This window comes from Rhinoraja longicauda, chromosome 5, assembly GCF_053455715.1.
Source record: "Rhinoraja longicauda isolate Sanriku21f chromosome 5, sRhiLon1.1, whole genome shotgun sequence".
In the NCBI taxonomy this organism is placed as follows: Eukaryota; Metazoa; Chordata; class Chondrichthyes; order Rajiformes; family Arhynchobatidae; genus Rhinoraja; species Rhinoraja longicauda.
Genome location: NC_135957.1, coordinates 3,114,253 through 3,139,506, shown reverse-complemented (window position 1 = coordinate 3,139,506; position 25,254 = coordinate 3,114,253). Strand labels below are relative to the sequence as shown.

Sequence of the window (25,254 nt, the reverse complement as noted above, 5' to 3'; positions counted from 1 at the left end):
TCTTTTATCGAGCTGGGCTCTTACGCCTTTCTTCATTTCAGTTATGCATTTCTACCATTTTGTTTAGGAAAATAACTGCAGATGCTGGTTCCTGTGAACAAAATGTAGACAGAAAATGCTGGAGTAACTCAACGGGTCAGGCAGCATCTCAGGAGAGAAGGAATGGGTGACGTTTCGGGTCGAGGCCCTTCTTCAGTCTGAAGAAGGGTCTCGACCCGAAACGTCACCCATTCCTTCTCTCCTGAGATGCTGCCTGACCCGCTGAGTTACTCCAGCATTTTGTGAATAACTACCTTCGATTTGTACCAGCATTTGCAGTTATTTTCTTACACAAGATGGCGTTTCATAAGAACTCCATGAATCATCGGGCTACCTTTTCAACGCATGTCTTTAAAGTTTTGAGTCTAATAGTTGTAGCTTTGCTGTTGTGGCTTTTTTATTGTTTATTCTTGGAAAACAAACATAATCCATTATGCTAAAAGAGGAAAAAAAATTACATATAGGACTATGACAAATTTAAAATTCCATTGAATTAAATAAAAATTATAAAAGCATTACTCCAACATGTATTAAACTAAGGCCACAGGTATGAGCTAAATGGCTAAATGATGTCAAAAACAAATTCTCAAGTGCAATCTATATACTAAAACTCTTGTTTGTTTGTTTGTTCCTGAACTACAGCCAAAATGGTACACGATAGCGCAACATTTTTAGGCCCACCTTACTCACCGTCGTCCCTTTGGTGCTAATGGAAGAAGTTTCATTGAAATCAGTGTTTATATTTTTTAAGTTATTCACATTTTAAAGTTTAAATCTATCTCCTAGGGAGGGAGGGAGGATAAGGGGGGTTGAGGGGGATGGAGTGGGGGGGATAGGGGAGAGGAGAGGGTGCTACACCAATGCAGGAGAGGTTTGGGCCCAATGGGTCCACTTGGTCTAGTGGAACTTAAAACTAAATGCATAGGTAGTTAAGTTTGCTACAAAAGTACATACCTAAAATTTATTAATAACTTGTCCTGAAGAACAGAATTGCTTCTGCCAGATCCTCTTTCATTGAAGCCCTTAAATCTGATTGAATTATTTTCAGTGTGGAGAACAGTGACCTGGGTGGGTGGTATGGCTTGCACTGTACAAGAGCCATGAAAATGTTAGAACTTCGATTTGCTTTGAAGACAGAAAGATTTTTTTTAGAGATACAGCGCCTAAAACAGGCCCTTCGGCCCACCGGGTCCGCGCCGCCCAGCGATCCCCACACATTAACACATTAATCAGGGCAAGAGGCACAGAAGTGTGAAAACGCACACCTCCAGATTCAGGGACAGTTTCTTCCCAGCTGTTATCGGGCAACTGAACCATCTTCTCACCAGCCAGAGTGTGGTTCAATATTCTTATTATGCATAAAGTTGTTCTATTTGTATTAAACAATCCTCTGTGTTCTTTTTTCCTAAAATAGCTTTCCTGACCAAGTTGAGAAAACTTAAACCGGCTCTTCAGTGAAACCAACAACTCGAACCCAAGGGATTCATGTGCTGGATTTCTTGTAATGTTCCACTCTGTACACAAGATTATAAATAAAATTTTATTTTTTTGTACTTTCCCATACTTGCATTGGCAGTAATTTTTACAAATATTGTTCATTTACGGGGAGGCAGGATGAAAAATAGAAAATTATTTGAACAGAGGATGCGAGCAGAATAGTTTCATTGTCCACCAACAGAAACATGTTTGCTAGCGGACAGATAGTTAAGGACTTTAAACAGTAACCTTCCAACAAAAAGGAAAAATCGAAATGTTAATCAAATTTATAAATGTGAGACCCAAATCAAACCTCCTTGTTTCAATGTAATAATACAGCAACAGAATATTCTAACCACTCATACAGTGACAGCAACTGACTGATTCTGAAAATCCCTGATGAGTTTGTTTCAAAACTCAAGTCATTTTTTTGCAGGGATTTTGCTCAGGATTGTGTCTTAATTTACATCAGCAGAGGTTGCTAATATCCTGTTCTGAAGGTGCACACTGAAAATTCAACACCAGTGATGCAAGTCACTGTGGGTTATGAAGAAATGGTCCCTTAGTTACTGGTTCTTAACAGGGAAGTGCAAGGTAATCGGTTTTACATTTCCAGTACACTTGCAGTAGAAGGGACCTGGCTATTAACTGGAGGATCCCTCCCTTCCATCAGCACATTTCCATGCCGTGAAGAAAACATTATTTTTCTAGCATCCTCACTCCTCATTTCCATTAAACCAGTCCATGGATCGGTCCTTTACACCAGCGATGTATTTTTTCCCTCCGTTTTGTGTGGTTTTAGTATCTGAAAGAGGGGGGAAAATGTGTTAAAAAATAATTGATCTTTGATGAATAGTATTTTCATATTTGTCCTGGAGAACTTTACAACTGGCATTCAGCAATTCTATATCAGTGATTGCTTGTATATGGACACACAAATAGATTTAGATTTTTTTTTAGATTTAGAGATACAGTGCGGAAACAGGCCCTTCGGCCCACCAGCGATCCCCGCACATTAACACTATCCTACACCCACTAGGGACAATTTTTACATTTGCCCAGCCAATTAACCTACATACCTGTACGTCTTTGGAGTGTGGGAGGAAACCGAAGATCTCGCAGAAAACCCACGCAGGTCACGGGGAGAACGTACAAACTCCGTACAGACGGCGCCCGTAGTCAGGATCGAACCTGAATCTCCGGCGCTGCATTCGCTGTAAGGCAGCAACTCTATCGCTGCGCCACCGTGCCACCCATGACAAAATTAAGATCTGGAGTAGGTTAATAGCCTCCCAATAGCTCCCGTGCCTGCCCTGCCGCTCAGTAACATCACGGCTGATCCAATCTTTCCCTTCAACACCAGTTTCCCGCCGAAGATGTCCTGGTTAGGTTGCTCCTGGGCCTGGCCAAGCTGGCTGTCCGTGAGTCACGGCGCCAGGTGGAAGAGGGCTCTGCCCGAGCCGGCTGCCCACCCCTTTTCCGGGGTCACGTCCATGTCCACGCCCGGGTGGGGTTAGAGAGGGACTGCGCGCTGTCCACGGATACCCTGGGGGATTTCCAGGACCGCTGGGCACTGTGGGAGGTGGATGCATCCTTGACAAAGAGTGCAAGATAGTTGTACAATAGTTTATTCTTTGTCTTGTATTATGATGGTGGGTTCTGTTTCGGTTTTATTGTATTGTATATATTATTTTAATATTTGAATCAATATTTGTGATTAAAAAAAACACTAGTTTCCCATACTTTCTCACACCTCTGTAGATCACCTAAGCTGGGGGGTAGTGTGAATTGTGAGGAAGATGCAATAAGGCTGCAGAGTGACTTGGACAGGTTGTGTGAATGGGCGGATACATGGCAGATGCAGTTTAATGTAGATAAGTGTGAGGTTATTCACTTTGGAAGTAAGAATAGAAAGGCAGATTATTATCTGAATGGTGTCAAGTTAGGAGGAGGGGATGTTCAACGAGATCTGGGTGTCCTAGTGCATCAGTCACTGAAAGGAAGCATGCAGGTACAGCAGGCAGTGGAATGTTGGCCTTCATAACAAGAGGAGTTGAGTATAGGAGCAAAGAGGTCCTTCTACAGTTGTACCGGGCCCTGGTGAGACCGCACCTGGAGTAGTGTGTGCAGTTTTGGTCTCCAAATTTGAGGAAGGATATTCTTGCTATGGAGGGCGTGCAGCGTAGGTTCACTAGGTTAATTCCCGGAATGGCGGGACTGTCGTATGTTGAAAGGCTGGAGCAATTAGGCTTGTATACACTGGAATTTAGAAGGATGAGGGGGGATCTTATTGAAACATATAAGATAATTAGGGGATTGGACACATTAGAGGCAGGAAACATGTTCCCAATATTGGGGGAGTCCAGAACAAGGGGCCACAGTTTAAGAATAAGGGGTAGGCCATTTAGAACGGAGATGAGGAAGAACTTTTTCAGTCAGAGAGTGGTGAAGGTGTGGAATTCTCTGCCTCAGAAGGCAGTGGAGGCCAGTTCGTTGGATGCTTTCAAGAGAGAGCTGGATAGAGCTCTTAAGGATAGCGGAGTGAGGGGGTATGGGGAGAAGGCAGAAACGGGGTACTGATCGAGAGTGATCAGCCATGATCGCATTGAATGGCGGTGCTGGCTCGAAGGGCTGAATGGCCTACTCCTGCACCTATTGTCTATTGTCTATTTCACTCAATTAAAATTACTCAAATCCAACGACAACTGCAAATATTAATGCTAATCTAAGGTGATAAGTGGTAAGAGCAGCCCAGTGATATGAACATTGACTTCTCCAACTTTAGATAGTTCCTCTGTCCCTCTCTTCCCCTCCTCCTTCCCAGATCTCCCTCTATCTTCCTGTCTCCACCTATATCCTTCCTTTGTCCCGCCCCCCTGACATCAGTCTGAAGAAGGGTCGCGACCCGAAACGTCACCCATTCCTTCTCTCCCGAGATGCTGCCTGACCTGCTGAGTTACTCCAGCATTTTGTGAATAAATACCTTCGATTTGTACCAGCATCTGCAGTTATTTTCTTACACTAGTGATAAGAGCAGAATTAGGCCATTTGGCCCATCAAATCTACTCCACCATTAAAAACTGAAAATGCTGAGAATATTCATTAGGTGAGGTAGTATTTGTGAAGTGATAACAGGCATGTGAGTGGGATAAAAATAAAGAGGAAAAGAGCTGAGCGTTTGTGTGAGGCGTACAACGGGGGTAAAAAAATTGGGGTTTTAAAAAAAAATGTACACAAAATTACCAGTTTCAAGCCGTGCATTTCAAAGTAAAAACAGACATTACAAAATCATGTGAACATGTGACCGTACAATAATAACATTTTGAAGTAAATTCGCACATTAATTGATAATCAGCACAAAAAGATGGTAATTGGCTTTTCTGCTGTGTTTTATATTTTAACACTGTCTTATTTAATTTAGTTCTATAATCTTGCACTTAAATTTAGTATTGACTCATTACAGTTCCACCACTGATTTTCTGGCACTCTTGGTTCCAGAGCTTTGCTGGTTTATCCAGCCGGCCAAGGAAATCGCTGGGCGATGGGGATAGATGTGCTGGCTCCAGCTGGGCTTGAGTTCCACAGCCCCGGCCGCAGGTTGCAAATTCAACCCACCGGTCGGCCGTGGAAGTCCCAATGAGGTCGAGATTGGCTGCCTTGCCCAGCCTAGGTGCCACATTTCCGGGGAGACTTCCAGGGCGATTTCTCACAGAACCCCTAGCGAGCTCTAGCGGAACCCTAGTGTTCATTACAAGTCTACACATCGTTTATTTATTTATCTTTCTCTTTTTCGATCCGATTTCTTCGTTTATTTGGCAAAGTGAAAAATGCGGAAACCATGCATAAAGCGCGGAAATTGGGTTTTAAAAACGCGGAAAATTCACATGCCTGCGATAAACATGGAACAGCACAGCAAAGGAACTCATCCTTAAGCCCACAATCTTTCATGCCAGACACAATGCCACGTTCAACTAATCTCTGGCTACACAAGATCCACATTGTACCAATTCTTGCATACGCCTGTCAAAGAAGCTTTATCATATCATATATATACAGCCGGAAACAGGCCTTTTCGGCCCTCCAAGTCCGTGCCGCCCAGTGATCCCCGTACATTAACACTATCCTACACCCACTAGGGACAATTTTTTTTACATTTACCCAGCCAATTAACCTACATACCTGTACGTCTTTGGAGTGTGGGAGGAAACCGAAGATCTCGGAGAAAACCCACGCAGGTCACGGGGAGAACGTACAAACTCCTTACAGTGCAGCACCCGTAGTCAGGATCGAACCTGAGTCTCCGGCGCTGCATTCGCTGTAAAGCAGCAACTCTGCCACAGTCTCGTCTGCTTCCTCCACCGCCCCTGGCAACCGGTTAAAACCATCCATTGCCCTCCATATCAAAAAAAGTGCCCCTGCACATTTGCTTTAAACTTTGCCCCTCCCATCTTAAACCTCTGCCGTGCAGCCAGCTCTCAAATTCCAAGAGGTCTATATTTCTCCAACTTTACACAAAGCGTTGGAGTAATTCAGCGGCTCAGGCAGCTGTGAACCTAAACATAAACAGATGCTGCCTGACCTGCTGAGGTCAGGCAGCATCTCAGCACTCCAGCACTCAGTGTTTTTTCCTCAAGATCCCAACATCTGCAGTTCCTTGTTTCTCCATATTTCTCCAATTCTGGCTTCTTGTGGATTTATGATTTTAATTACACCGCCATTCGTGCTGCCTTCAGCTACCAAAGCAAACTTTGGAATTGCCAACTATTCCAATGAATCCATACAACTCAATTTTTGCCTCGGCTTTTTGTCATCTGTCCTAGGGTCAGAGGGTGGTGAATCTGTGGAATTCATTGCCACAGAAGGCTGTAGAGATCAAGTCAATGAATACTTTTAAGGCAGAGATAGATTCTTGATTAGTACGGGTGTCAGGGGTTACAGGGAGAAGGCAGGAGAATGGGGTTAGGAGGGAGAGATAGATCAGCCACGATTGAATGGCGGAGTAGACTTGAAGGGACGAATGGCCTAATTCTGCTCCTGCCACTTATGACCTGAAGAAGTGCACGATACATTTTACTGTCTGAAGAAGGGTCTCGACCCGAAACGCCACCCATTCCTTCTCTCCCGAGATGCTGCCTGACCCGCTGAGTTACTCCAGCATTTTGTGAATAAATACATTTTACTTAATTACTGGCATTACACAATTATTGATGTGAAGTTAACACTGTCAAGTGTTAAACGTCTGAACAATTCACTTTGCGCTTAAGGTTTCCATGATTCCATCCCTTATTTAATGGGTACCGGGGAAGTTCAACAAATTACAGTATTCTTACCCATTGCAGGATAGCAATTAATCTCCATGTCATGTGAATGCTGCTTTGGATGTAAGTCCTTCCTAGTTACAATTAGACTTTCACACGAGGAAGATGATGATATATGCATGCTGAGATAATCCTCCTTCTGGGTGCAGAGCGAACAATGAGCAGGCGTGCAGCATGGACCCCGAGGTATTTTCATTTGTTCATTCTGTGTGTATCTTCTGATGGCACCACTGTGATGTAGTGGCCTGACTCGCTGCCAGATGTAATGAGATGGAGCTATTGCCATCACCTGTAATAACAAAACCATCATGAATCATGGCCGACAGCATTCAACTCCCCCTCCCACTCTGACCTTTCTGTCATGGGCCTCCTCCAGTGCCATAGTGAGGCCCACTGCAAATTGGAGGAACAGCACCTCATATTTCGCCTGGGCAGCTTGCAGCCCAGCGGTATGAACATTGACTTCTCCAACTTTAGATAGTTCCTCTGTCCCTCTCTTCCCCTCCTCCTTCCCAGTTCTCCCTCTATCTTCCTGTCTCCACCTATATCCTTCCTTTGTCCCGCCCCCCCGACATCAGTCTGAAGAAGGGTCTCGACCCGAAACGTCACCCATTCCTTCTCTCCTGAGATGCTGCCTGACCTGCTGAGTTACTCCAGCATTTTGTGAATAAATACCTTCGATTTGTACCAGCATCTGCAGTTATTTTCTTATACTTATGGATAATGATTGCAGCCCAGAGATTAGGAATCATCTATGTACTAAAACTCTCGTTTATTTGTTTGTTTGTTCCTGAACTGCAGCCAAAACGGTACACGATAGGGCGACAATGTTAGGCCCACCTTACTCACCGTCGTCCCTTTGGTGCTAATGGAAGACGTTTCATTGAAATCGGTGTTATGTTTTTAAAGTTATTCACATTTTTAAGTTTAAATCTATCTCTGAGGGAGGGAGGGAGGGGATGGAGGATAAGGGGGATGGAGTGGGGGGAGGGGAAGTGTGGAGGGGGAGGGGAGTGGGGGGAGGGGAAGGGGAAGTGTGGAGGGGGGAGAGGAGGGGGAGGGGGGGAAGGAGGGAGGGGGGGAAGGAGGGAGGGGGGGAAAGAGGGGAGGGGGAGCAGGAGAGGAGAGGGTGCTGCACCAATGCAGGAGAGGTTTGGGCCCAACTTGGTCTGGTATTATTCTAAAAGACAACATTATCGACTGTTTTATGTAATCTCTTACCTCCTCACAACACCGTTTGCTCACAGCTGCTCTATAATTGATTTTTGCCCAAAGCTGATCTCTCCTTTTTAAGAAATCTGGAAATAGTTTCTTCCAACGCTTTCCAAGTGCCCATGGAAAGATTTCATACTTGTACTCCTCTTCATCTTCTTCCATGGTATTGGCTAAATATCTAATAAACAGTGCAGAAGTATTTTCAAATATTCCTTCAATGTTATTAAGTCTCTTCTCCCTGCTCTCATTTAACCTTTTGCCTCATTCTACCCTCTCCCCATCACTTGACCAACAGAGCAGATTATGTTGTAATCTTCCCCACAGTCTAAATTAATTTTACAATATAGTACAGGAGCAATGGTCATTAAGGGTCTTTTTTTAAAAAAAACCTTAAACCTCAAAAGACATTTTTGAAACATCGCACATGAATGGACGATGAAATAAGAGTCTTATGGCAGCAAAGTTTAAAACAAGAGTCATTTCATCATTAAAGCCCCTGTCCCACGTAGGTGATTGTTTAGGTGACTACAGGTGACTAGGCTGTCACCACACGGTCGCTGGGGTGTCGCCTGTACGGTCGTGAGTCGTCTCCAACATTCGCCACTGGATTTTCAGAATGTTGAACCATTTCTCGGCGATAGTGGGTTTGACGCCAATGAGCGTAGCTTGACGTCTCCTGACGGGGGCGCTGTCGTAGGTTGTCGCCAGGTGCTGACTTCGGTGAATTCCATTGGCGACTACCTACGTCAACCTACGTCAGGGACCGGCGACAGAACCGGAGGCCAGAATGACGTGAATTGTCTTTAGTTGTCTCCGACACGGTCGTAGCTGGTCGCGGGTGGACGTAGGTTGACTTTGGTTGTCGTCTGTGTGGTCGTAGATTGTCGTAGGTGCGGTCATAGGTGGACGTCCTACCTGCGACGATTGGGTGGCCGGTTGTCAGTAGCATGACGTCGATTAGGTGGTAGGTTGTTGTAGCTTGTCGTAGACATTGTCGTGGGGGGGGTGTCCAGTCGCCGGTTTTTCGGCGACCTACTACGACTATGACAGTCGCCGGCAGTCACCCAAAACATCGCCTTTAAAAGTGGGACAGGGCCTTAAGGCAATCTAATAAACAAGACTAATTATTCAAAACCTCTCCCGCCAAGTTTGCAAGAATAAGGAACTAAACGTAGCACAAAAAGTAAGGAAATTTGTGTTTGGTAGATTATTTCTTTGTTGTAACAATGCTTCTTGGCAATAAATCTTATACCGTTGGAAAGCCTGTTTATTTCCCTTTTAAATGGTGCCACATTTGTAAGGAACATGCATTTGTGGGATGAGCAGCAGAGCTGAGTATATGGGTTGCGCCCATGAAAAAATTGCCAAATCTTCTCTGCCAATGCCAAACAGCTTATTCTGCTGTTGCTATTTACTCTTGTTTTGAGCTTCTGGTACCCCCAGGTGCTGACAACCAGGTGCCTGATTGGCACCTGATTGGCAGCATCTGTGAGCATGGGCCCTGCTACAGTGGTCAGTAGATGTCTGCTCCAAGAATCGGTATGCCACGTTTGACTGATCTGGATAGGGCCCGTGCGATAGGGCAACTTAAAGCTGGTGTTCCGCAAAACCAAGTTGCGGCATTATTTGGAGTGAGCCCTAGTACCATCTCCAAAGTGAAGGCCAAGTTCCATATAACGGGGGATGTCAGAGACAGGCCGTGAAGTGGGCGTCCCAAGAAGACAACACCCGAAGAAGACCGTTTCCTCACCCTGTCAGCACTTAGGAACCGTAGGCTGTCTTCTACAGATTTGCAGTCAAGGTTTGCAGGACGATATGGCCGACGGCTCTCTGCCCAGACAATTCGGAACAGACTGCACGCAGCCGATCTCCGGTCTCATAGGGCTGCCAGGAGGCCTGCCATGACTGCCCTTCACCGTCAGGCCCGTTTGCGCTGGTGTCGGCAACACGTGCACTGGAACCTGAACATGTGGAGGAACGTTATGTTCAGCGATGAGTCCAGATTCTGCCTACGGCAGTTGGATCATAGGGTCAAAGTGTGGACAAGACGCGGAGAACGCTATGCTGATTGCTGCTCCGATAGAGTAACATCTTTTGGTGGAGGCAGTGTGATGGTGTGGGGTGGCATCTCCCTCACTGGAAAAACGAGGCTTGTCAATGATGACGAGGCTTGTCATCATTGGAGGCAATCTCAATGCAGAGAGATATCGAGATGAGATTCTGCAACCAGTGGCAATCCCATATCTCCACAGTCTGGGACCGAACTCTATCCTCCAAGATGACAATGCTCGCCCCCACAGAGCAGGGTTTCTCAGAGACTACCTCCAGAATTTGGGAGTGGAGAGGATGGAATGGCCTGCCAGCAGTCCTGACCTCAACCCGATTGAACACTTGTGGGATCAGCTTGGGCGTGCTGTTCATGCCAGAGTGACCAACACAACCACGTTGGCTGACTTGCGACAAATGCTGGTTGAAGAATGGGATGCCATCCCACAACAGTGTGTGACCAGGTTGGTGACCAGCATGAGGAGGAGGTGCCAGGCTGTTGTGGCTGTGTATGGTTCTTCCACACGTTACTGAGGCTCCTGTTTATTAAATGAATAAATTGTTAAATTGCCAATATGTCTTGTTTCTTCAGACTTCAATCATCCAATCCACCAAACAACACCGAACAAGAGTCAATGGCAGAATAAGCTGTTTGGCATTGGCAGAGAAGATTTGGCAGATTTTTCATGGGCGCAACCCACATACTCAGCTCTGCTGCTCATCCCACAAATGCATGTTCCTTACAAATGTGGCACCATTTAAAAGGGAAATAAACAGGCTTTCCAACAGTATAAGATTTATTGCCAAGAAGCATTGTTACAACAAAGAAATAATCTACCAAACACAAATTTCCTTACTTTTTGTGCTATGTTTTAGTTGTCAACTTCAGAAAACATGCTGGGGTACATGCCCCGTTGAACTTCAAAGGTTCCAAAGTGTAAATGGTTGAGGGCTTCAAGTGGCTTGGCGTAAATGTTACCAACAATCTGTCGTGGACTGACCACATTGGAGTGATAGCCAAGGCACATCAATGCCTCGACTTTTTCACGAGACTGAAGAAATTCAGCAAGTCTCCAAAGACTATGACAAACTTTAACCGATGCACCTTAGAAAGCATACTGCCAACTTACATCACAGCTTGGTTTGGGAACATCTGTGCCCATGACCGCAAGAAACCGCAGAGAGTTGCGGATGTATCCCAGTCCATCACACTGTCCAGACTCCCCACCATTGACTTTGTCTATATTTTGCGATGCCTCATGTAAAGCAGCCAACATTATCAAAGACCTTTCCCACTCCGGTTCATTCCTTCTTCTCCCACTCCTGTCGGCGACAAGTTACGGAAGCTTGAAAGCACACACCACCAGACTCAGAAACAGCATCTTTCCCTCTCTTATCAGGCTTCTACTGGTCCTTCCACAAGCTAGGGTACAGTCCAATTCTCCTCGAACTCATTGCGGACCTTTGACTTTGTCTCTGGAATTGTTGCACGACAACACTGAGAACTACACCGATCAGCCAAAACATCATGACCTGATGAGCCAAAACATTATGCCCACCTGCCTAATATGCTGTTGGTCCAGTACATTTTAAGTCTTTGGAATTCTCTACCCTGAGAAATGTGGATGTTTCGTCACTGAGCGCATTGATGGCTGAACTGCAGATTTTTGGGCAGGAATTACATGATATTGAAATCTGATAAGAATGTAGACTTGGTAGAGTAAATTCAGAAGCAAGTCAAACTTTTCTTACATTTCTGCTCTAAAAATGGTCAGGCAAAGACCATCTTAAACAAGAGAGAGTTGACCACCTGTTGACAATCATCACCATCATCGGCGGTCACTGGAAGCGAGTGTGACTGTCCTCTCCATAGGGTCGGACGCCTGTGCGTGACTTTGTTTAACGTGGGGAGACTGGTGCACAGACAGCCACCACACGGTCCTTGACAGATCTGGGTCAGGATCCAGTGGCGTGGAGTCCAAGATGACCGGGGACACTTTTCTGCTGCAGCTTCATCCATCCGCCTTCCCGGCCGTTGTGACGCTCCACTAAAGTCAGCCGTCACCCTCCGCCTGTTCCACCGTTGAGGTCTTGGTTGGATCGCTCTTTGTCAGGGACCTCCCCCTCAACCTTACTGCCACAGGTGACCCCACCAGGAGCGTGGCTCCAGACGGCATCGCTCCCAGGATCTCAGGACCACACAAGCTTCTCCACCACCACAAGGTGACAATCCACGGAGAAGACATTCACAACAATATCGTCATCACCTTTCCTACCATTAACATCCTGTATCCTGTAACACACTGTATCTCTAAACTAAACAAAGCACTTGGTTCATTGACACCCATTCCACTACCCCAAATATAATAAAGTATAAGTATAAAGTACCTTTAATGTCATCCAAAAACATGTTTTTGGACGAAATTACGTTACCCACGGTCAACAATGAGAGGCAATAAAAAAGAAAGCAATAGAACACACAACTCTGGTTTTCCACACGCTAACTTACCAGCTGTCTGACTTTACAGCATTTTCTATTTTATTTCAGATTTTCAGGATCTGTAGCCTTTTGGGGTTTTTCAAAACACATTTACTGGTGCAGGGTCGTGGAATCCTCTAATTAACAGTGTAGTGGGAATATCTGTGACCCAGAAAGCCTAGCGAACTGGGCAATATGGCTGACGCAATTGCTCAGATCTAAATCTAACTTGCTAAACACGATGCACCTTGCTTTTGAAATGTAATGTGACTCAACAAACCTAAACATTTCCTCCTTTAACAACTTAGTTTTCATCTTTTAATCACAATTTGCTATTTAATGGTGGTAATCCTCTCAATTGGAGCTCCAGTATTTAAATGATATTATCGGACTGACTTTCGTCCGAGTTAAAGTGGGCAAGTTAACATAGAAACATAGAAAATAGGTCCAGGAAGAGCCCATTTGGCCCTTAAAGCCAGCACCGCCATTCATTGTGATCATGGCTGATCATCCACAATCTGCCTGCCTTCTCCCCATATCCCTTGATTCCGCTAGGCCCCAGAGCTCTATCTAACTCTCTTTTAAACTCATCCAGTGAATCGGCCTCCACTACCTTCTGTGGCAGATAATTCCACAAATTCACAACTCTCTGGGTGAAAAAGATTTTTTCTCACCTCAGTTTTAAATGGCCTCCCCTTTATTCTTAGACTGTGTGGCCCCTGGTTCTGGACTCCCCCAACATTGGGAACATTTTTCCTGCATCTAGCTTGTCCAGTCCTTTTATAATTTTATACGTTTCTATAAGGTCCCCTCTCATCCTTCTAAACTCCAGTGAACACAAGCCCAGTCTTTCCAATCTATCTTGAGATGACAATCCCGCCATCCTGGGGATTAACCTGGTGAATTTACGCTGCACTCCCTCAATAGCAAGGACATCCTTCCTCAAATTAGGATGTACTGATTGAACGCTGATTTTCGTTAAGACACCTAGCTTGTCCAATCCTTTCATAATTTTATACGTTCTATAAGATCCCCTCTCATCATTTGTCTATTTTCAGTTCATGAAGTCATATATTAGTATCAAGAAATGACGTGGCTTATTAAATGTAATATTAAACCCCAATAATACATCTATCTTGAATTTTCTTTGCAATAAACACATGTTTATATATACTGAATAAAAGTCTAGAGCGGCTATACTTACAAAGCAACAAAGAAATTCATTCTAGTTTGTTCACTTATTTCAAAACCAGCTCGCTTGAAATAAACAAATGTCATAGCTAAAAGATACTGGGAAAAAAAATAAAAGGAAGTGCATTACTATCCACAAAATGTTTGCTGTCCGTTTGCACACTGAACCAAATTATCTTACAAGAGGAACTTTGCTTTTCAGAGAGCAATGGGAAAGAATCGCAATGCAGCAACATGACAAATACATTGCTTCACTTCATAATCAGTACCCCTTAAGCTCCGAGCACAATTCCCAGCAGGATCCGACAATCCTGGCAATTCTTTTAAACTTGCTTGGGTACAACGAGATCGTTAAGGGATTCAGTCAGAAGAAGGGTCTCGATCCGAAACGTCACCCATTCCTTCTCTCCTGAGATGCTGCCTGACCTGCTGAGTTACCCCTGCATTTTGTGAATAAATACCGTCGATTTGTACCAGCATCTGCAGTTATTTTCTTGCAGGCATTAAGGGATTGGACACGCTAGAGGCAGGAAACATGTTCCCGATGTTGGGGGGAGTCCCGAACCAGGGGCCTCAGTTTAAGAATAAGGGGTAGGCCATTTAGAACAGAGATGAGGAGATGAAATGAAACTTTTTCGCTCAAAGTTGTGAATCTGTGGAATTCTCTGCCTCAAATGGCAGTGGAGGCCAATTCTCTGGATGAATTTAAAAGAGAGTTAGATAGAGCTCTAGGGGCTAGCCGAATCATGGGATATGGGGAGAACTCTCTTTCAAGGGAGAGTTAGAGCTCTTAAGGATAGCAGAGTCAGGGGGTATGGGGAGAGGGCAGGAACGGGGTACTGAGTGTGGATGATCAGCCATGATCACGGTGAATGGCAGTGCTGGCTCCAAGGGCCTACTCCTGCACCCATTGTCTATTGTCTAAACGTAGTTTCATGCTGTGAAGTCCAACCTTTGTGAGATGATCTGCTAGAAATAGTCTGCAACATTTTATGACCATGTTAGCCACTTGATCCATCTAAACATATCACTGAGAAACCCTGACATTCACTTATTTCAGGGGCGAATTATTTCTGAAAGGGCTTGGGGAGGGGTTGTGAGAAAGAAAGGCGGGATCGTGGCAGAAATGGGCGTGCAAGAACGACAAAAGGTATTCTGCGCAGAAAGCCATTCCACGTGTTAATTTTTTTCTGCCACTTTTTTGGTAAGGGTCTTCTAAATTTATCTTTCATTGCTTGATCTGGAAACTGGCAGAATATCTTTATTCAATGTTTCTATTGTCAAAGTTTGAAACCGTTTTGTAAATCGTGTACCTTGTCCGAGACTTTACAACAGCAATCCATCCACAGGAAATCTTGGATTAAGTCATCATCTGTGAGGCATCAACAGCAAAAAAAAATGATGTTAATGATTTAGGCAGAACTTTATTTCACTGATTAAAGAGTTTAGATTTTAAAATATTATGGATAAACGTTGGTTAACCAGACCCTCCAACTACCTGAGCTTTAGTCTAGTTTAGTTTAGAGATACAGCGCGGAAACAGGCCCTTCGGCCCACCGAGTCCGCACCGACCAGCGATCCCCGCACACTAACACTATCCTACACCCACTAGGGACAATTTTCACGTTTACCAAGCCAATTAACCTACAAATGTGCACGTCTTTGGAGTGTGGGAGGAAACCGAAGATCTCTGGGGAAAACCCACGCAGGTCACGGGGAGAACGTACAAACTCCGTACAGACAGCACCCGTAGTCGGGATCAAACCCGGGTCTCCGGCGCTGCATTCGCTGTAAGGCAGCAACTCTACCGCTGCGCCCCTTAACTGTAATACATCTATATACTAAAACTCTTGTTTGTTTGTTTGTTTCTGAACTACAGCCAAAACGTTACACGATAGCGCAACAATTTTAGGCCCATCTTACTCACCGTCGTCCCTTTGGTGCTAATGGAGGAAGTTTCATTGAAATCGGTGTTATATTTTTAAAGTTATTCACATTTTAAAGTTTAAATCTATCTCTTAGGGAGGGAGGGGGGAGGGGAGGAGGGGGTAGAGGGGAGGAGGGGGTAGAGGGAGGGGGGAGAGGGGAGGGAGGAGAGGGGGGTAGCGGGGGGGAGGGGGAGAGGAAGGGGGTGAGGAGGGGGTGGAGGGGAAGAGGGAGGGGGGGTGGAGAGGGGAGAGGGGAGGGTGATGGACCAATGCAGGAGAGGTCTAGTAATATATTAAATCTGAATGTTAATAGCAGGCCGGGCTCATCTGCCATGGAGTGGGAGCCTCGTCCGAGGAGCCTGTATTGGCAGCCTCGTCTCTTGCTAGCCGCCGAAGACTGGGAACCGGAGAGGATGGAGGAGGAAGTCGGTGAGTGGCGGACGCTGTCACCCGTTCAGATAATGTGTTCCTGCCTCCCCCCCCCCCCCCCCCAACCACTCATTAAATTAAAAATAAAATTCTCAACTTCCCTCCAATCTTTGTGCAAATTAACTTGAATCTATCACTTACTTCTGTCTTCTTTCTCCGCTATGGAAATTGTCCTTTTTGTTCACCTTCCTCTCCTTCATTTTATACACCTCAGTTAAATCTCCCGCTCACAAAGGGAATGAAGGCAACCTCAGTCTACACGGACTCTCCTCGTAATGGACAACATCGCCATAAATTTCCTTTCTACTTTTCGTGCTGACTTACTATCAAATATTTTCCTTCGTGAAACCACTTCAGGCTCCAAATATGATTGAGGATTAACTACACACTGGAGTAAAGACATCCAAAGATTGACACCCATGTGAGTAAAGGGTCTCGACCCGAAACATCACCCATTCTCTCTCTCCGAGATGAGTCTGAAGAAGGGTCTCGACCCGAAACGTCCCTCTACAATACCTTTGCACTAGGCAACACCGTTAAAAAATCTTGTACTTAATATAATTGTATTTATGTATTTATTTGTTTTTGCATTTATTGCATATATGTTTGTACGCACCGTCAGGATTGGCTATTTTTTAATTTCGTTGTACTCGTTGCAATGACAATAAATGAATATTATTATTATTATTATATTATGCTGCCTGACCTGCTGAGTTATTCCAGCACTTTGTGATACCTTCGATTTGAACCGGCATCTGCAGTTATTTTCCTACCCATCTGAGTAAAGATATTTCTCCTGATATTAATCTTGAGATTTATCCACAATTTAAAATTCACAAGCCAAAGAAAATAGGCTCTCAGCATCTATCCTGTCAGGCACCAAGAAGGGTCTCGACCCAAAACGTCACCCATTCCTTCTCTCCAGAGATGTCTAGGCTCCAAAATATGTTTTGTTTCAACAACGTTACCAATCATTTTTCTAGAGAATCTAGGCCCATTCAACTCAATGTCTTCTCAAATGCTAACCTTCTCATCCCATGTATCTGTTCAATAAACATATACACCGATCAGCCAAAACATTATGGCCACTGACAGGTGAAGTAAATAACATTGAATGGCACCTGTCAAGGGGTGGGATATATTAGGCAGCAAGTGAACAGTCAGTTCTTGAAGTTGATGTGTTGGATGCAGGAGAAATGGGTAGGAGTAAAGACCTGAGCGACTTTGACAAGGGCCAAATTGTTATGGCCAGACGACTGGGTCAGAGCATCTCTGAAACGGCAAGGCTTGTGGTGAGTACCTACCGACAGTGGTCCGAGGAGGGACAAACCACAAACCGGCGACAGACAGGGTGTTGGGCTATAGGGAGAGGTACTTTTTGAGTCACACAGCGTGGAAACGGGCACTTTGGCTCAACTTACCCAACATGTCCCATCTACACTTGTCGCATCCACCCATAATCATCCTTTCCACCATGTACCAGTCCAAATAGTTCTTCAATGTTGTGATAGTGCCTGCCTCAGCTACCTCCTCCGGCAGCTCGTTCCACACACCCTCCACCCTTTGTCTAAAAAGGTTGCCCCTCAAGTTCCCATTAAATCCCCCCTCCCCCCTCAAATCACCTTAAACATATGTCTACCTTAAAAATATGTCCAAGGTAGACACAAAAAGCTGGGAGTAAATCAGCGGGACAGGCAGAATCTCTGAAGAGAAGGAATGGGTGACGATTCGGGTCGAGACCTTCAGGTTCTTTTGTCTTAAACATAACACCGATCAGCCAAAGCATTACGACCACTGACAGGGGAAGTGAATAACATTATCTTGTTACAATGGCACCTGTCAAGGGGTGGGATATATTAGGCAGCAAGTGAACAGTCAGTTCTTGAAGTTGATGTGTTGGATGCAGGAGAAATGGGCAGGAGTAAAGACCTGAGCGACTTTGACAAGGGCCAAATTGTTATGGCCAGGCGACTGGGTCAGAGCACCTCTGAAACGGCAAGGCTTGTGGGGTGCTCCCGGTCAGCAGTGGTGAGTACCTACCGACAGTGGTCCGAGGAGGGACAAACCACAAACCGGCGACAGACAGGGTGTTGGGCGCCCAAGGCTCATCGATGCGCGAGGGCAACGAAGGCTATCCCGTCTGGTCCGAACCGACAGAAGGTCGACTGTGGCACAAGTCACAGAAAATGTTAATGGTGGTCACGGGAGGAATGTGTCACAATACACAGTGCATCGCACCCTGCTGCGTATGGGGCTGCACACGGAGGACCAACAGCATATTAGGCAGGTGGTCATAATGTTTTGGCTCATCAGGTCATAATTGTTTGGCTCATCGGTGTATATTGTACTCACTCTAAGCAGGACAGAGACAAAAACTATGCAGGATGCTTCGGATGTGTTCTCCCCAAAATACTTCTTTCTTCCCCAATGATTTAAGAGCATATTTTTGACAGGTTATGCACTTATGAATTTGATCACATCAATAATAAGACTACCTCTCTTAAGGATTTGTATTTCATGGAACAAAATGTTCTAAAATATGACTACGTTACTCAAAGGGGCTTTTTTACATTTGCCAATATTGAACAAACAAACATAAGGATAACTTTGAGTGCATTTGTAAACTAGTTTGCTGACCAACTTGTGTATGCACGTGGGCGGCACGGTAGCGCAGCGGTAGAGTTGCTGCTTTACAGCGAATGCAGCGCCGGAGACTCAGGTTCGATCCTGACTACGGGTGCTGCACTGCAAGGAGTTTGTACGTTCTCCCCGTGACCTGCGTGGGTTTTCTCCGAGATCTTCGGTTTCCTCCCACACTCCAAAGACGTACAGGTATGTAGGTTAATTGGCTGGGTAAATGTAAAAATTGTCCCTAGTGAGTGTAGGATAGTGTTAATGTACGGGGATCGTTGGGCGGCACGGACTTGGAGGGCCGAAAAGGCCTGTTTCCGGCTGTATATATATGATGATATGATATGATATAACTTTTACCCTGAGTGGCATAGTAGCCTTACAGCACCCGGAGAACTGGGTTCGATCCTGACGACAGGTGCCGTCTGTCTGGAATTTGTGCGTTCTCCCCGTGACCGCATGGGTTTATCCCTGAGATGCTGCGGTTTCCTCAAACACTCAATAGACAATAGGTGCAGGAGGAGGCCATTCGGCCCTTCAAGCCAGCACCGCCATTCATTGTGATCATGGCTGATCATGCACAATCAGTAACCCGTTAAAAGACGTGCAGGATTGTAAGTTTCACAAAATGCTGGAGTGACTCAGCAAGTCAGGCAGCATCTCAGAAGAGAAGGAATGGGTGACGTTTCGGGTCGAGACCTTCAGTCTAAAGAAGGGTCTCGACCCGAAACGTCACCCATTCCTTCTCTCCTGAGATGCTGCCTGACCCGCTGAGTTACTCCAGCATTTTGTGAAATAAATACCTTCGATTTGTACCAGCATCTGCAGTTATTTTCTTACAGGATTGTTAGTGAATTGCCTTTGGTAAAAGATTGTAAATTGTCCCTCGTGTGTGTAGCAGGATAGTGCTGGGATCGCTGGTCGGCGCGGACTCGATGTTTCCGCGTTGTATCTCTATAACTAAAAAACTATCCTTAACACATTCCTCTCGTTTTTCCAACAGTACGTACCAAATAATTTGAAGAACGTTGCCATTTCTTGGCGCTGAATGATAAGACAAGGCCCTCTCGCATATTTAGGCTTTGAAATTAAATGAATATTCTTCCCATGCATTCTCTGAGCCTTTTGCGCGCATGCTTGCTTCAGCTTTGACCCTTTCCTCTGCTGGTTTAGCGTTGTGCTGATAGATTTCATGCGGATGGTAATTGAAGGTGGAGTCCGACAGCAGAGCCGGCTGTTCCTCATAATTTTCTGAAAGTGACAACATAAAGTAACGTTAGCGACCAATCGTCACCCAAAGAGAACGGTGGCAATAACTGGTAATAATTATGGACTAGCAATTCAGAGACCTCGACTAATAATTCAAAGGGAAGAGGCCAAATTCCACTACAAAAACTAGGGGTTTTAAATTTACATCCAAAATAAACAGTGAATGACAGCAGTGAAACCTCTGGATTGTCATTTAAAATAACATCTGGCTTACTCAGTAGACACAAAATGCTGGAGTAACTCAGCGGGTCAGGCAGCATTTCTGGAGAACATGGATGGGTGACATTTCACAGAGTGCTGGAGTAACTCAGCGGGTCAGGCAGCATCTCTGGAGAACATGGATGGTGACGTTTCAGAGTGCTGGAGTAACTCAGCGGGTCAGGCAGCAACTCGGGAGAAAGGAATAGGTGATGCTCTGGATTTCGATTTTTTTTTTAGATTTAGAGATACAGCGCGGAAACAGGCCTTTCGGCCTACTGAGTCTGCGCCGACCAGCGATCCCCGCACATTAACACTATCCTACACCCACTAGGGACAATTTTTACATTTACCCAGTCAATTAACCTACAAACCTGCACGTCTTTGGAGTGTTGTACCCTTTGCAAGGTCAATATGAATTTGGAAAGCCTACCCCCAATACCATGTGCTCTAATTTTGCACACTAATCTCCTGTGTGGGACCTTGTCAAGGGCTTTTTGAAATTCCAGATACACCACATGGAGTGACCTGCAACATGTACAGGCAAAGATTAGATCTATCTTTAATCGGACTTTAGTGAAATTTACCTTGAACTAATATATACATTCTACTTGTTACATCCTCAAAAAATTCCAGAAGATTAGTCAAGCATGATTTCCCCTTCGCAAATCCATGCTGACTTGGACCGATCCTGTCACTGGTTTCCAAATGCAGCGTTATTACACAGAGCATGGTGGGTGCCTGGGACGTGCTGCTGGAGTAGGTTGAGGCAGATGCAATAGTGGCATTTAAGAGACTTTTGAATAGGCACATAGATAACAAGGATAACAAGGAATGGAGAGGTATGGAGTGTGAATGGGCAGTAAAGAGCTGGTCTTGGCATCCTGTTCAGCCGAGCCGACATTGTGAGCCGAAGGGCCTGCTCATGTGCTGTACTGTTCTATGTTCTTCTGACATTTGACTAGCTGATCAGGAAGTGCTATTGCAGCCACATAAAATTATGTTTTGGTCCCACTTTGGTGTATTGTGGACAGTTCTGGCTATCCCAGCAGAGGATGTGGAGACTTTGGAGGGTAGCGAGGTGGTTTACCGGGATGCTGCCTGGATTAGATGGGCGTTAATTATAAAGAGAGATTGGACAAACTTGGGCAGAGCAAAGTGCTGGAGCAACTCAGCAGATCAGGCAGCATCTCTGGAGAACATGGACGGACGACCGCCTGGCCCACTGGACTACTCAGGCACTTTGCGGCTCTACGCAAGATTTCAGCACCTGTGGTTCCTTGTGTCTCCTTGGATTGTTTTGTCTGAAGGACCCGAGAGAAGTATATAAAATTATGAGAGGCACCGACCGGTAGGGTAGACAGTCCGAGCAAACTTCCCAAGGTGAAAAAGTCAAACACTAGAGGGCAAAGCTTTAACGTGAGAGGAGCAGAATTTAAGGGAAGCTTGTGGGTCAAGTTTTCTTACACAGGGAGTGGCCGGTGCCTGGAACACACTGCCGGGGGTGGTGGTGGACGCAGATATGATAGTGGTGTTTAAGAGACTTTTAGATAGGTGCATGGATATCCAGGGAATGGAGTGACCTGCAACATGTACAGGCAAAGATTAGATCTATCTTTAATCGGACTTTAGTGAAATTTACCTTGAACTAAATGTTAATTCACCCAATTCCCTTTATCCTGTACATTGTGGACGGCTCGATTGTAATCATGTATAGTCTTTCCACTGAATGGGCAGCACGCAACAAAAAAGCTTTTCAGTGTACCTCGGTACATGTGGCAATAAAACAAAATTTGTGTATAATTACATAGTTCAGTATGTGTTGATGGTTTACACTGAAGATAGACACAAAAAGCTGGAGTAACTCAGCGGGACAGGCAGCATCTCTGGAGAGAAGGAACAGGTGATATTTTGGGTCGTGAGCCTTCTTCAGACTTAGTTATTAGGACTAAATCAGTTTATCTTGGTATCAAGTTTAGGGCGGCACGGTGGCGCAGCGGTAGAGTTGCTGCCTTACAGCGCTTGCAGCGCCGGAGACCCAGGTTCCACCCTGACTACGGGTGCTGTCTGTCCAGAGTTTGTACGTTCTCCCCGTGACCTGCGTGCGATTTCTCTGAGTTAGGTAAATTGGCTTGGTAAATGTAAAAATTGTCCCGAGTGGGTGTAGGATGGGGTTAATGTGCGGGGATCGTTGGTCGGCGTGGACCCGGTGGGCCGAAGGGCCTGTTTCCGCACTGTATCTCTAAAACTAAAATTCAGCACGAACATTGTGGACCGAAGTGTTTTGGGTCGAGAGCCTTTTTCTGACTTAGTAATCTGTACTAAAATTAGTTTATCTTGGCATCATGTTCAGCACAAACATTGTGGGCCGAAGGGGCTATTGCTGTGCGCTTGATATCCAACCAAGTCATTGAAAGGAAGCATGCAGGTACAGCAGGCAGTGAAGAAAGCTAATGGCATGTTGGCTTTCATAACAAGAGGATTTGAGTACAGCAGTAAGGAGGTCCTCCTGCAGTTGTACAGGGCTCTAGTGAGACTGCACCTGGAGTACTGTGTGCAGTTTTGTTCTCCTAATTTGAGGAAGGACATTCTTGTTATTGAGGGTGTGCAGGGTAGGTTCACGAGGTTAATTCCCGGGATGGCGGGACTGTCATATGATGAAAGAATGGGTCGACTGGGCTTGTATTCACTGGAGTTTAGAAGGATGAGAGGGGATCTTATAGAAACATAAAATTATTAAGGGATTGGACAGGCTAGATGCAGGAAAACTGTTCCCCATGTTGGGGGAGTCCAGAACCAGAGGTCACAGTTTAAGAATAAGGGGAAGGCCATTTAGGACTGAGATGAGGAAAAACCTTTTTCACCCAGAGTTGCAAATCTGTGGAATTCTCTGCCACAGAAGGCAGTGGAGGCCAACTCACTGGATGTTTTCAAGAGAGAGTTAGATTTTGCTCTTAGGGTTAACGGAATTAAGGGATATGGGGAGAAGGCAGGAATGGGGTACTGATTGTGAATGATCAGCCATGATCATATTGAATGGAGGGTCTGGCTCAAAGGGCCAAATGATCTGCTCCTGCACTTATTGTCTATGTTTCTAAGAACCCGAACAAATGGCGCCCGGTCATGGTCAACCTGTGGACACCTCACCCCGCCACAACCACACCACACCCCCATACACCCACCCCCCACACACTCACACCCCCCATAAGCACCCCCCCACACACACATGCCCCACATACACACACATACCCCACACACCTCACATACACACCCCATAAGCACCCCCCCACACACACATGCCCCACATACACACACATACCCCACACACCTCACATACACACCCCACATACACACCCCCCCATACACACACCCCCCCACATACACACACCCCCCACATACACACACATACACCACATACACACACCCCACATATACACACCCCACATACACCCCACATATACACACATACCCCACATACACACACCACATATATACACATACCACATATACACACATACCCCACATACACACACCCCACATATACACACATACACACCCCACATATACACACATACACACCCCACATATACACACATACCCCACATATACACACATACACACCCCACATATACACACATACCCCACATATACACACATACCCCACATATACACATACCCCACATATACACATACACACACACCCCACACACACGCACAAACAACCACACACCCCCACATACACGCACCTCACATACACACCCCCCACACACACACAAACATACACACGCACAAACAACCACACACCACATAAAACACACCACATACACAAACACACAAACATTCATACACACATACCCCAAACAACCACATACCCCACAGACACAAACAAACAAACATTCACACACAAACCACACCACCATCCTCAGCAGGTGTGTGGTGTGTGTGGTGTGTGTGGTGTGTGTGGGGTATGTGTGTGTGTGGTGTGTGTGTGTGTGGGGGGGGGGGTGTGTGTGGGGGGGGGGGGGGTGTGTGTGGGGGTGTGTGTGTGTGTGTGTGTGTGTGGGGGGGGGGGGGTGTGTGTGTGTGTGTGGGGGGGGGGGGGGGGTGTGGGGGGGGGGTGTGTGTGGGGGGGGGGTGTGTGTGTGTGTGTGGGGGGGGGTGTGTGTGTGTGTGTGTGTGTGGGGGGGGGTGTGTGTGGGGGGGGGGGGGTGTGTGGGGGGGGGGGTGTGTGGGGGGGGGGTGTGTGTGTGTGTGTGTGTGTGGGGGGGGGTGTGTGTGTGTGTGTGTGGTGTGTGTGTGTGTGGGGGGGGGGGGGGGTGTGTGTGTGTGGTGTGTGTGTGGTGTGTGTGTGTGGGGGGGGGGGGGGGTGTGTGTGTGTGTGTGTGTGGGGGGGGGGTGTGTGTGGGGGGGGGGGGGTGTGTGGGGGGGGGGTGTGTGTGGGGGTGTGTGTGTGTGTGTGTGTGTGTGGGGGGGGGTGTGTGTGTGTGTGTGTGTGTGTGGTGTGTGTGTGTGTGGGGGGGGGGGGGGGGTGTGTGTGTGTGGGGGGGGGGGTGTGTGTGTGTGTGTGTGTGTGGTGTGTGTGTGTGTGTGTGGGGGGGGGGTGTGTGTGTGTGGGGTGTGTGTGTGTGTGTGTGTGTGGGGTGTGTGTGTGTGTGTGTGTGTGTGTGGGGGGGGGTGTGTGTGGGGTGTGTGTGTGTGTGTGTGTGGGGGGGGGTGTCACCCTCACCCACCCTGTGGACACCTCACCCCCGCCCCACAACAAATGGCGCCCAATCAGCAAACATCCACAACAGTCCCGGTCCCAGTCATTCACCCCCCTCACCCCGGCCCCCCCCGGCCCCCCCGCCGCCCACAACACGGACCCGGACCCCCGGCGTGGCGATGGCGATGGCAGCCTGGCCCTGGCGCTGGTGCGAGGGGGGCAGCCACCGGACTCACCGGGTGGACGCGGGCATTAAAGCGGGAACGGCCGGGCCGGGACTGGACTCGACTGGACCTCAGCGCGTCCGCGCCTGCTCAGTCACGGCGGCCGGCA

The 25,254-nt window shown here is 46.4% G+C and overlaps 2 protein-coding genes across 3 annotated transcripts in view; one reads left to right on the top strand and one right to left on the bottom strand.

The window, feature by feature from the left end:
* Positions 1 to 1,591, top strand: part of trmt61b (tRNA methyltransferase 61B) — a 22,844-nt gene extending 21,253 nt beyond the window's left edge. The window contains exon 7 of one of the 2 annotated variants that reach the window (XM_078398788.1): positions 1,454 to 1,591. In XM_078398788.1, coding sequence (XP_078254914.1) covers positions 1,454 to 1,497 — 44 coding nt within the window. In that variant the 3' untranslated portion in view covers positions 1,498 to 1,591. The remainder of the gene's footprint in view (positions 1 to 1,453) is intronic. The other variant, XM_078398790.1, reaches the window with a different exon arrangement.
* Positions 1,581 to 25,254, bottom strand: spdya (speedy/RINGO cell cycle regulator family member A). The gene is made up of 7 exons (XM_078398791.1): positions 25,158 to 25,254; positions 19,763 to 20,003; positions 15,078 to 15,136; positions 13,778 to 13,863; positions 8,055 to 8,226; positions 6,846 to 7,122; positions 1,581 to 2,320 (listed from the first exon to the last, which is right to left on the bottom strand). Exons 2-7 carry the CDS (start codon positions 19,995 to 19,997, stop codon positions 2,232 to 2,234), a joined length of 918 nt encoding a protein of 305 aa, XP_078254917.1. The 5' UTR covers positions 19,998 to 20,003; positions 25,158 to 25,254; the 3' UTR covers positions 1,581 to 2,231.

Bases quoted from the DNA above. Each gene is read 5' to 3' on its own strand.
- spdya (XM_078398791.1), bottom strand. From the start codon at position 19,997: ATGAGGAACAGCCGGCTCTGCTGTCGGACTCCACCTTCAATTACCATC. The intron at 7,123-8,054 runs GTAAGAGATTAC...TTGTTATTACAG, and splicing joins GCAAACGGTGTTGTGAGGAG to GTGATGGCAATAGCTCCATC. The intron at 2,321-6,845 runs GTAAGAATACTG...CCCCTCTTTCAG, and splicing joins TAATTGCTATCCTGCAATGG to ATACTAAAACCACACAAAAC.